This window comes from Monodon monoceros, unplaced genomic scaffold, assembly GCF_005190385.1.
Source record: "Monodon monoceros isolate NGI ecotype Baffin Bay Population unplaced genomic scaffold, NGI_Narwhal_1 Super_Scaffold_11, whole genome shotgun sequence".
In the NCBI taxonomy this organism is placed as follows: Eukaryota; Metazoa; Chordata; class Mammalia; order Artiodactyla; family Monodontidae; genus Monodon; species Monodon monoceros.
Genome location: NW_021703767.1, coordinates 84,039,432 through 84,052,641, shown reverse-complemented (window position 1 = coordinate 84,052,641; position 13,210 = coordinate 84,039,432). Strand labels below are relative to the sequence as shown.

The window sequence follows — 13,210 nt, the reverse complement described above, 5'->3', positions numbered from 1 at the left end:
CTTTCAAAATTGTTTATTTTACTTGGTGAGAGAGAAAGGGAGGGGAGTCCAGAGGAGTAAATGTGAGCTTACAGCATGTTTTGGAGAAAGAGGCCTTGAGTAAGCAAAGTAGTTATTTAAATACCATCATTAAACAGGTACCTCTTCCAATTCTGAATAAGAACTTGAAGCTATTAACTTGTTGTAGGGGTTTTATTATTCTTAGCCAAATATGGAAATTGGTAATATTTGATGACTTTTGATCTCACATTTAAAAGAAAATCATTTCCTTAAATGCCTTTTCTTCCCTCCATAATTATAGTTTAAGACTTCTTTCCAAATATCTCCTTTAAGGCTAAGCAAGGTGTTCTTTGATTATGAAGTATATAAAACAATTTTACAGGCAAAAGAACAAATATGGTCAATAGTTAAATAATTTTTATCTAAACTTAAAGAACTTTATTTGATTTGATAGGGTAAAATGTCATAGGCGTGACTAAAAAACTTAGAAACGTATGACAGTTTTCCAACACTTAGAAAATTTAAGGAAGATTTTTGTAGAAGTAACAGGAGAAACTTCTAAATGTTTACCATCATTGATGTGAAAATAATGGAAATAAGAGCAGTGAGCCAGAATTTATTTCAAAAGGGAAGTTCTATAAAGATGAAAATTTTTATTAGCCATACATACCCATGTTGGATCTCCATAGTTGTTTTGCTTGGCAGCCCTTTTAGCTCTAAGTTACGTGGGTGTTTCTGGGAAGTAAATGTGGTGGAGAGTGAGTCTTACCAATAAATCAAAATTTCTGTTAAGTTAAAAGTTACTGTTTGGTGCCACCAGGTAGGGTCTCACTCCTGTTACTTGTTTTCTTTTCTAGTATTTATTAATAGTCTCTTTCTTAAAAAGGTAATGACTCCCTCTCCTTACTTTGAATGAAATGAGATCTAAATGCTCCACCCCCGGTTATACTGGAAGCTATGATATGAGATCAAATATGTATATATGGAAAAGTGATGGAGCTTGGAGGTTTGCTAGAGAACACTATAGTGTTTTCTATAGATAGCTTTACAGTAACACAGTTAACCAGCATTTTCAAAACAGTTGGGTTTTTTCTTTCTCCTTAGGGAATAAAAAGGAAATATATTTTGCTTAGTTCAGAAGGTGATCTGAAGAAGTCATTTCTTTTCTTTTTTTGCGGTACGCGGGCCTCTCAGCGCCGCAGCCTCTCCTGCTGCAGAGCACAGGCTCCGGACGCGCAGGCTCAGCGGCAATGGCTCACGGGCCCAGCCGCTCCGCAGCATGTGGGATCCTCCCGGACCGGGGCACAAACCCGTGTCCCCTGCATCGGCAGGCGGACTCCCAACCACTACGCCACCAGGGAAGCCCGTATAATATTTTTGACATATTAAGATGTTTACTCTCTGTGTTGAGTTGCCCTTAGTTTAATACTTGTCCTTAGGTTTTAAAGTAAAAGGTGATGAATGCAAAGCAGATCCAAACCTAAGCAGTGTTCTGCATGTATGTGGACACTCAAATGCTGCTGACCTTATGGATGTTATCTTTAGTGAATCCCTGTCAGTTAGTTGAGCACCAGCAGTAGTAAAGCACATGTTGTTAAGCTAAGAAGAACCAAACCCCTTGCTCTTTCAAGTTTCTGGTCTAGTTCAGTGCTCCCCAGATAAATGTTGTGAATGACCAGTTTGTTTTCTTGTTTGTTTTGTTGTTGTTCATTTCCAGTTCATCACGGACCAATACTTTTGTAAAATACAATAAAAATGAATTACTAGGAAATGAAATTTGAAAGATATATAAAATAAGCCCCATTTTTTAAATTAGATTCAACAGTTACAAAAGTATTCTGTCAAATTGCCATAAAATTGTCTAATCTCTTACTCTCACGGGCCCGACGCACTTGTCTCTCATGAGCTAGTAACAGCGTTTTCAGACCAACAGTGATCCATACATAGATCACACTTTGAGTCACACTGGTCTTTTTGCAAGGGGGCAGGAGTAACAACTACTCTCTCTACACTTAGGCTAAACATGCACTAAATGCACATCATACTTTTCTGCCCACGCAGTTACTCATTCTCTCTGCTTATAGTCTGGAATGCTGTTACTCTCCCATCTCCAGCTATTGAAATCCCATCCAGTCTTCATATGCCATCTTTTTCATCAAATCTCTCATGCTCTCCCAGTAATACCAACAACAACAGCTGGGTTTGAGCTTTCCTTCCTCTTTTTCAATATTGTACTCTGCTTCATACCATAATTATAAGAAGGCAGTATAACAGCATGGTAAAGAGGTTTAGGCCCTGGAATCAAACCAAGACTCAAGCCCCAGCTGGGTGAGCATGAACATATTTTTAACTTCTCTGTTTCCTCATCTGTAAAATGTGTATGAGTCTGGTGCCTGTCCAAAAAGGTGGTTATAAATGAGATAATCCATGAGAAGCATCTTACATACTAACTGGCACATACATAGTAAGCATTCCATTAATATAACTGCCATTATTACTTGTTCCTGGCTTATCTCCCACCCTTTTCTTTATCCTTTACTCAACAGATTGAAGGCAGGGTTGCTGTCCCCTTTAGGAACCAGCACAGTGCCTTGCTCAGTGAAGTATAAGTTGAAGTTCAGTGCTTCTGTCGTTTAAATGATTCAAACAAGAATTGGAATAGAATCTAGAGAGAAAGAGGTAGTACTGATAGTTGGAGAGGTGGAGGAGGTTTCATAGAGATGATGGTATTTAAACTGAACTTGGTGTTAGGGGTCAGCAGTCTGCCCCCCAGTTGGTGACAGGCCCTGACACATACCCACAGGCAGGGAGCACTGCCTGGTTGGCTGTGTAGAGACTGTACAGGAGCATTTAGAAGTAGAGCAGCAAAGGCAGCCTGATATCAGGTTATAAAGGGCCCTACAGGCCTCTTTGAGGTGTAGTACTTTATCCTTGAGCATGTGGGAGCTCTAAAGTCCTGCTTCCTACAGAGGTTGGCTTTGAGATGGAGGAAGCTGGAGCCCAGTGACCCAAGGAGGAAACTGGGAAACTGGTGAAATCCTGTTACCTAAACCGGCATTTCCTAAAATCTTCCACTGAATATTAATGTTCCTCCTGGTGTTGATTAATGTTCCATTTGGGGAGGGGAGGAAGGGGAGTTTACTGAAAAAAACAAATTTGAGAATTGCACCATGTCTAGCTCTCTCCCTGGAGACTGACCGCACAACCTGACTTACTGACAGTCCTTTACTCATAAAGTCTGTTTAGACATTCCTTGAACTAGTGTTTCTCAAACTTAATTGGCCACAGAACTTTTTTTCGTGCAATGTCTGTAAATATCTCATAATACACAGTTTAAGAAATAGTATCGTAAACAGTCCTAAACCCAAGGGTATTATAATGAAGGAATAAGTAAAATTTGGCTATTTCTCAGTGCTTAGCAGATCCTAGGACATTGATGCAATCAGTTCATTGCCTAACAGGAACCAAGTTGTCTCGCACTGCTTGGTATTTGGCAGCATTATTCTGAGCAGGGATTTTGCAGGACCTCACCAGTTGCTTAGGTTCGGAATGCCAGGTTATTTACGTTTCGTCATGTTTGTGTCCTCTGTCCATTGTGAGTGTCTCCACAAGTGTCCCCTGTTGCCATGCCTACACTCGACACTTGGTGATTCCCAACCTTTGTGAATTGCAGCACTCTAATGAATCTATTTTTGTTGTTTTCCTTCCTCTACGCTTTTGAAAGATTTGTTATGCAATATGTTATATATGTAAAGGAAAATGAGTGAAAAATAAGTTCAAAATGATAACCCTTGAGAAATTTAGGTGTACCCTTGACTGTCAAAACCAGGGTTGGGAGTCATTGGGCTATGTGGTCATACCATTTTTTACCCCTTATTTTAACAGGATTGAAATTATTAGTACTGTGGCTTTAAGTTTTTCTTGCCAGGTTTTTTTATCCCTCAATCAATATAAACCTTGCAAGCTTACAGAAATTAATTCAGTTTTAAATCTAAATAGTACTACTTAGTTACTTCTTTATTTTAATAATGTATCATCAGTTAATTTTTAAAAAGCAAGATGAACTTATTATGGGCATGGTTAGCACTTAATAGTTGCTTAGCAAGTTAAGGCAGGTGATGCTTTTTTCAAGAATTATTTATGATGTGCATATATATATCTATATGGTGTTTAGAACCTGGCACTACATAAGGTGTTTGCTACTATTGTTGTTGTTATTGTTGAAGATTGTGATTTGGTCCTGCCTGGTTATTTCCCAGTCTTCAAAATAATTTAAACTCTACTTTTCTCAGTTACTAGATATTTTTAATTGAAATTGCAGGAGCATTTCACCTAAACAAAAGCTCAAAGAAGAATGAGAATTCATTAAGTCTCTGAGTGGTTGATGTAAATAAATCATTTTAATCATAATATATTAAGATATTAAAATGCAAAATCTTTGCAGATTTATATCGTATCCAGGTACTTGTTTTATATAATGATTTTACTCAGCCTCTAATTTAGGACACAGTGCCTTTTAAATATTTTTGTATGATTACTCTTAATTAAAGCCTTCCATACATTTCCATATTATAGAAAACATGTATATATTACTTTTGGTTTTAAAGTGCTTGTTGCAGTTTTTTTAATGCTTTTTGGAATTTCAAATCTATAAATAACTAATATTTTTCTCCTTCAACTCCTTCAGCTTACTGAAACAAATTCAAGTATCAAGTGCTTGGACTCCATGTGCTGTTTCTCAGAAGGAGAAACAGCGTGCGCATCTGTTGGAAGAATGCTGGAACGAGTAATAGGAAGATGTAGTCCGTCCCATGTCAGCAGGTGTGAAATTTCTCTAAGTAGCCTTTGCTGCAGATGAGTATCCTATAAACTGGAACAGGATGAACCTGCATCTCTAGATACCTAATAAATCAGCCCCTGGTTTTACCAACTGAAGCAGGAAGTGTGCTGTTTATTAGCACTCTTTGATGGTATTTCACTTTGTGGCTTTAGGGTGTAGGGGGTTCTTTCACTAACAAAGGAACAGAAAGCACCTTTGAAGAGACTTTTCATCTAATGAACAAAAAATCTTGCTTTACAGTCTTTCTCAAATGTGGTGAATAGGAGTGTGTACCTGGTACTCATTTTATTTTTATAACTTTCTTTTTTTGATTATACCTAAATTGTTTTATTTCCTGTATTTGTTTTGCTTGTATGTTTGCTTTTTGTATTTACAAAATAATCTACACATAATAGTAAAGTCAAAAGATTTTGCCTTTCTTATTCTTCATGTATATTGTCTAGTCACTCATTTGAGACTTTGAGGTATTTATAAACATAAAAGGCTGAAATTCTGCTCTCCTACACCTTTTTATGTGTATAATGAGGTTTTAAAATAAGTTGTGATTTTTAAGTTTTTACTCGGTATTTATGGTCTAATTAAAAGTCTATAGCTTAGAACAGGCTCTTTAAATTATGGTTTAGAAGAATTTTAGTGTTTTTGTCTCCTCCCAAATGTGTTTCTTGAATTAGATTTGCTCTTTTGGATCATAACAAAAATACCATTTTTTGGTATATACCACTTAAATTATTTAAAAGTGAAATTGATTCAATTCTTTATACATTTCCCCAAGAGACATGTTATTATTTAGGGAATATTAAGGAATAGAAATAATTTTTTTCACACTTTGGTATTCTTTAGGTGAATGATATCAAAGTCTCAAAGTCAGAGCAGCAGTGCACTCGTGTTCATGAAGGGTTACGGATGGGCAAGAATGGATGGTCATTTCCATTGTCCACAGCGTGCCACATGAATAGTATCACTTTCTACATGTGCCACGCCTGGGAAAAGGTTGGAAAGACCCCAGGAGCAGGGAATAAAGGGCAGAGGAGGCACTACTCTTATCTGTTGATAAGAATTTTTAATATTTGGTTGACTTTATGTTTTAAAAATAATGAGTATGACATCATTCTTGTATCATAGAATTCAGGTAACTTTTACTGGTGAACTTGCTAGTTCCCACTTTGCCTTTAGTTGTGGCCATTTCTTTATGGTACAGTTGCATTTATAAAGAGCATTCTTATGTTAATAACATAATGTCTGTGGTTTCAGACCCCATTTGTTGATTATAATGTGATCAAAAATATTTCCATAATGCTGTGATATTATTTTGTAGGCATTTTATTCCACATGTAAGAATTACTATGAGCACCTAAATTTATTGGGACTTGTATGTTATGACTTACACAACTGTATTATGAAATGCATTATAAGAAAGTAGTTCTGTCATGTACCCAGGCCAACAAGTGTCCCAAAGGAAGTTCCAGAAAGACCTAATGTATAATATAAGACAGCTTTACTGCACAGAACTAAGGTGGGAATTAGACTAAGAGACTACTGTAGAACTTGTATAGAATTTTTAGAACATCTTTTTCAACACGAAGTTCTCTTTAATGACAATATACATCTTCACTAACTACTAAAAAAAGACTAGAATTAATTTTAAATGATCCCAGAATATTTTTCTGCTTTATATATATTCCCATTTTCTGGATATCAACTATTTAGGTGATGCACCCCATTATTCTTTACATAACCATTTTTATGCTGCATTATCCCTTTTGAACCTGCCCAAGGAATTATGGGATTTATTTCTGCATGTTCCGTTGAAGGTGTCTCTTCTCATCTGTACTTCTTTCCCCTTGAAATTGTATCTCACTTTTTTCTTTTTTAAGAGTTTTTTTTTTCTAATAAAATGTTTAACAGTAATGAATATCTTATTTGACAGACTATAAATACCTTTCCAATTTTGTCCAGCATCTCAGGTTATGCTGTCAGTTACTACTGTCATTATCTCCCTGTTTTCTTCAAATGAATAATCTAAAAAGTCTTTTGAGATTTGTTCTATTTTTTTTTTTAGTGGATAAAATTATACAATATCCAAAACCACTTGGTGCTTTTCTAAGGGCTATATGAATATTGCCATGGATCCATTAACATTATATTTAAACTTTGAAAAGTCATTTGTTTTTGTTTTTAACTTGTAATTGTTTTAGTGAAATATATTTGGCATTCTGTTTTGCTTTTGGAATAGCGTCTATTCTACATTTCTCTCATGTCTAATTGAAAAGGTAGGGCAAGACTGATACCTCTATTTACAAGATGTAGAATCCTTTGGATATTTGTTCCATTAACATTAATTAAACATAAGAGGTAATGGTCATCTCCTGAGAAATACAATTAGTGCTTTCATATGACAGATTTCTTTACTAATAAAGTTTTACCATCCAGGCCCAAAAATTCTACTTATATTTTACTAATTGATGTTGTCAAAGGAATATGCCATATTGCAAGCTCTGTTTCAAAGATAGCATCATGGTGCTATATAAAGGATATGCCATGTTGTACTCTAAAGGGCTGTACTTCAGCAATAAATGCTTTTCTGTATGTAATTTACCAGCAGTTACTTTATCCTAATCAAAACTGTCTTTTAAGTAGAAAGGCGTTAATAGTTAATATGTAGTTCAGGTGTTTAATGTTCTGTCAAATATGATATTTAACAATATGAATGCACATGTGTGCTTTGAAAAGATCAAAAATGAAGGAAACCTTACCTAATAAGATTCTTCTATGTAAGCAATGGTTGGAAAAGAGGAAAAACTAAAATATTGGCAGTTTGGGAGTATTGTTTATAGTTATGTTTTGTCATGTGTGTCTGAGCATACTTTTTCTTGCATAAATACTTACTCTAAGAAATGTTCATAGTCTTACTCCATTCATATATTTTACAAATACTGAGTACCTACTATAGCACAGTTCTAGGTGCTAGAGAGACCGTAGTGAGCAAGCCCTTCTTAAACGAAGGTAGATACTGTTTGAGTTTTCTGGAAACTAGTAAAATTAGAGAACCTGTAAACCACTGGTATTGTTGTTGCTTGTTTGTCTTCCTCTTTGCCAACTTTGTAAAGTTTCTAGGTTCCAATCTTCATTGTGACTGTGCTCACTTAATCGGTTTATAATTGAACTACACAAACTTTAGTCTCTAGGAAACAGCAGATTTTTTATAAAAGTGAATTTGGGCCATTTTAAGTGCTAATCTCTTTCTCTAACTTCTCTATTTAAGGAAAGTGGGAACCCTGGAAAAAGTTACATAAAATGTATTTATTAAGTGCTTTTAGTCTTCTAAGAAAGGCCACCTTTAACTTGGTAATCCTAATACTGTCCTTGAAATAGGTTAGGCCATTTTAAGCATGGCAGGCTATTTTTAGTCTTAAGTTATTTTAGCTGAAATTGGTACAGCTGCAAATAAAGTATTATATAATGAATTGCTTATGGCCTTATCATTCAGACAGACAGTAGTTAACTTTTTCCAGACCAGTAGAGGATCATTTGTTCTTAGTTAAGTGAAAACCCTAGTGACTTTTAGCTGTCTTTGATACCTATTGAGTCAAAACATTTACTTCGTTCACGGTGTCTTTGATACCTATTGAATTAAAACATTTACTTTGTTCAAGCTAATTAATGCTAAAACCTTTAGAATAGAATTTATACCTGAAAAGAAATAATAATATAATATGAACATACTACTGTTTCATTCCAAAGCTTTTGGTAAGTGGGATTTTTGTTTGTTTGCTTTCGTGATGTCAAAATACAGCCTAGTTGCTTTTCAGTAAAACCAAATGTGCATACCTCTTAATAACAAACTTGTTTCTTATTGAATTAAGATTTTAAGAGTGTCTCATGCTTTGCTACCTATAGAAATTGTTTTAATGCTAATGAATTTTGGCTAATATTTTTATATGATGACTAGAGCATTATTTTTCCCAAGTTTTTGTATAATATAATGTTTGGTCCTTCAATGCTAGTAAGAAGAACTTATCTTTAGCATTTAAAAATGCATCAATCAGTGCTTATTTTAATACTCAAATCGCATTTTGGTCCTAAGTTTTAGAGTAAAATTTTTTCTCAATTGAAACATAGGTCCTGGTGAGCCAAACTTTTCTCTTATTGTTACTTTAGATCATGGAGTGCATCGGATCCTTTCTATACCAACGACAGGAGCATCTTGACTCTCTCCACAATGGACTCGTCTACTTGTTAAAGGGGCAGTAGTACTTTGTGGGAGCCATTTCAACTCCTTTCCTAAAATTCAGTGTGATCATCCTGGTAATGGCCACACTACCTCTGCGGAATTACTTTCTGAAATCTCTGGAGTAGTTCATGCCCACTCAGAGTTATAATGGCAAACAAACAAAAAGCATTACCATGCACCCCTGTCAGCCGCCCTCTTAATTTAAATCTGAACATGTTAAAATTTATGAATAAAGAGACATTTTCATCTCTTTATCTGGGTTGTCCCCGTGTGCTTACGGGACTCCCAATGGCATTTCAGCCTTTTGCTAAGGCCACTAAATATTTTAACATCAAGGTAGAAAAGGGAGCTAATTCCTAGTTAATTGTATTTTTTCGTATGGCTTGGTTATTGAGTCTTCTGTTTAAATCTGCCTCTATAAATTATGCTGAAAAGTTTGCCTTGAAAACTCTATTTTTTTATTAGAGTTATATTTGAAACTTTTCATGGGAAAAGTTAATGTGAATAGTAAGGAATTTGGTCCCTCAGTGACCCATGTTTGTTCATTCATTAGTGCTTTCTAAGTTCACAGAGCAAATTAGGAGAATGCATTTCCAACCATTATTTACTGCAGTATGGGTAGTAAATATATACCAGTACCAAAACTTCTCTAAATGTACTGTAGCACAACCAGTTAAGTTAACCATATACATGCAAAGGGTATATCATATCTTACCTATAAATCAGGAATCAAGTCCATTCACCAAATTTCAAATTGATGTTTACTATTTTTGTGACAATGTAAAGAACCTATAGTGGGTAAATTAGACACCATTAGCATATTATTATTTAATGTGTTTATCATTGGATCTTTCGCATGCTTTAATCTGGTTAATATATTTAAATTCGCTTTTTTTGTCTATCTGAAGGCTCTGTGTATAGTATTTTACGACACTGTTGTAAATTCAACTATAATCAATAAAAAACCAGTTTGAAAACTATTTAAATATTGCAAATACTTTTAATTACACAAATCAAAATATTAGGATAATTAAATCAATAAAATGAGAAGAGCCTCTTTCTGTAACTAGCTCAGAAGTGCTCTTGCTTTTCAGTAAGCTAGCTTTTAGAATAAAGAATTTCAGATGAGAATCCTGTTATTTTTAGGCTAGTATACGTTATCTAACTTACAGCAGACTACTACAGTGAAGTGCAATCTGCCCAGTGTCCCATTATAAGGTGTGGCTATAGAATGTAAATGAAGCAAAGTCTAAAATGCTAAATTATATGGGGTAATGGCTGCAGTAAATTTAAATGCTAAAAATAATTAATCAGGTATGTATTACTGCTGTTAACTCACTGCAGTTCAGTACTTGATTTTCATCCTGAGTTTATCATGTAGATCCAGTGTTGTCATTTGTTTTGATAAAAAGTAATGTTTTAAAACTTGGAAATGATTATTAAAGAACTGTTACTCATCTCTAAGCATATTATTGTGTACATATACATTCAAAATTGTATGGAAATGGTTAAGTAAGGTGTTGCCGAAATTTTCCCTGGAGAATATGATAATTCCTTTCTGTAGGTTTATTGCACAACCCTCCACCCCTTTCCCATTTCATGAATATAAGACTTCTGGAATTGGGCTGGTAGGGGAAGAATGGTAGAATTAAGACTTTACCTTTGTTCACTGGTAAACTGTTTTCTTGCTAATATAACATTTGTCTCTTTCAATAATGCAAGGATATTAGGTTATGAATTTCAGCCTAAATATTAATTTTCATAAGTAGCCCTTCTTTAACTTAGATTGAGTTTAGGAAGATACTGTTATCCTGCAAATACAGTAAAGGGATAATAAAATGTACAGTGTGTACCCTTACCAGCTCGTGTTCCAGAAGAGGAAATATTGCAGAAAATATTCAGTAGAGTATTAGTGGAGAATAATACAGAATTTGCTTTTTCTTAGAATGTCTTACAAAATGTTCATATAACAAAATGACGTTCAGTAGCCCTGCATTACATCTACCTTACAGTGTTTATTTGCCATCAGTTTAACTGACTGCTAACACTAGGGAAGGACTGCAAAGCTATCAAGCAGTCTCTGACCAACTACAGCAAGGCATGAGGTCAGCTAGCCTATATGGTGCTCAAGGTGTGATTGATGCAATTTTCTGCGTTCAGTATTTGAAGTTATGTAGGAATTTTATATCTGAAAAAAGTTAATAGCATCCGCTGACATGCTTCTCCTAGTCTGTTGTTCAAAACCTACTCCATTTAAAGGAAGATTATCTTGTAAGAAAGGGGTTTTCTTCTGGTTATTTAAGAAAGTAACTCTTGTCTACAAACTTGCAGTAGTTTTCTAGTGCTAAATATTCATATTGTAAAACTATTACTGCATAATGAGTAATAAGAAATTTTCTCCCTTGCATATTTCTTTAAAATTCTTTGGAAAGTATGATGTTGATAATTAACTTTTTTATCTGCCAAAACCAGGGTACGATGCTACATGTGTTACTGCTAGTTAGTGGTCTCAAATCGATTTGCCTCACTTGTTTGCTTTTGCCTAGCCTGAAGCCTGTAGCCCTGAAGATAGCAGCAAGCACCAAGTCAGTTTCCAGAATTGCGTATCAGCTGCTTTAGGTGACTCAGCACCCTGTCTTAGCTTTAGCAAGCATTAGGCTCACCCCAGAAGGAGTAGAATGTGGGCCAGGAGAACTATAGCTACCCAGCGTTTCTGTGGGGTTGAGAAGAAAAGAGGGGAGAATTCAGTTTGAATTTCTCTTAACTAGCCTCCCCCTTGGGTCTTAATCTCCCTGAGATCCAAAGGCTTCCCAGACCTGATCCAAACTCTGGCACTGTCCTGAGTAGGAGGTTAAACAGAGGCAAATCATCCAGTTAGGGAATACCTTGCTCAGACCAGGGTCGTTTCTACTGCGTTAAGATTGTGAAATTGGGCTCCTGTGGTAAGCTTCAGACTCCTGTCTGATAGGCAGGAGTCACGGCCACTAAAAAATTTATAATTAATACCAAAACTTTTTAACATATGCTGCTCTGAAAAGTTATTGGGGACTGGGGAGAAAGGGAAAATCATCCATGTTTGTGTTTTTCCTGTAAATATCAATTTGGAGTATGATACAAGCAGTCATTAATAAGACTAACACACCAAAGAGTTATGTAAAACGTGTTTTATTAATTTTGGTCCCCCTTTAGAGACATTTTTATTTCTATCCTGATGAGTCATCTATTTTCATAAAAATAGAACATTATTAAAGTGCTGTTTATGTGAGATAACCTGAATGATATTCCTGCAAAAAATAGATCATAACTAATGATATGTTTGTAATAATGGTGACTTAGATTTTTATGAATAATTAGTAGTTGGAAATACTGTCACAACACTCAGTTTAAAATTTTGGACCTCAGACACTGTGGCTGTCTAATATCTAAATTATCTGCATTGTCAGTAAATGTAGTATACCTATTGTACAGCTCTCAGTAATTTTTTAAAGTTTATGAAATTATATTTATCAAATAAAAAATTTCCTATGTAAGTAAAAGTCTTTTTCCATTATTTGAATGCCTTTTAAGCCTCTCTCTGCTCATCACAACCAGCACTGCCAAGTTTTTTGGGGTTTTTTTAGCTAAATTTTTACTACATTTTCCCTCCATTAGAGTACAGAAATTCCATTATGCCTTTCACTAACTGCAGTTTTCAAAAGTCCAGAAGTTCTTTTGTTACCCAAGTTTTATAGCTTATCGGTACAGTTCCTGAAAAGCTGTCTGATTCAAATGCACCAACTGTAAAGGCCAACACACTTCAACTAGAAAATGTATCATTCATGAAAAACCAGCCAGTGTAAATTTGGAAATGCCTTAGTTTAATAGAAAATATGTGCTTTCTGGGACTTCCTTGGCGGTCCAGTGGTTAAGACTCCATGCTTCCAATTCAGGGTTCAATCCCTGATCGGGGAACTAAGATCCCACATGTTGCATGGCACGGCCAAAAAAATTAAAGTTTTTAAAAATAAAAATGTGCTTTAAAATATAACATTTAAAAAATATATATAAAATATATGTAACATTTATTTCTAAAATAGTCTAACCTCCTAATGATCAGTCATTGTTTCTAATGCTTCTTCAGTTGCCACGTAATTATTTTA

At 35.0% G+C, this 13,210-nt stretch overlaps 1 protein-coding gene across 1 annotated transcript in view; it reads left to right on the top strand.

The window, feature by feature from the left end:
- ATP11B (ATPase phospholipid transporting 11B (putative)) overlaps window positions 1-12,613 on the top strand; it is a 121,248-nt gene extending 108,635 nt beyond the window's left edge. The window contains exons 29-30 of the mRNA XM_029214120.1: window positions 4,688-4,821; window positions 8,999-12,613. Of these exons, the coding sequence (XP_029069953.1) occupies window positions 4,688-4,821; window positions 8,999-9,080 (216 nt within the window). The 3' untranslated portion in view covers window positions 9,081-12,613. The remainder of the gene's footprint in view (window positions 1-4,687; window positions 4,822-8,998) is intronic.
- The last annotated feature ends 597 nt before the right edge of the window (window positions 12,614-13,210 follow it).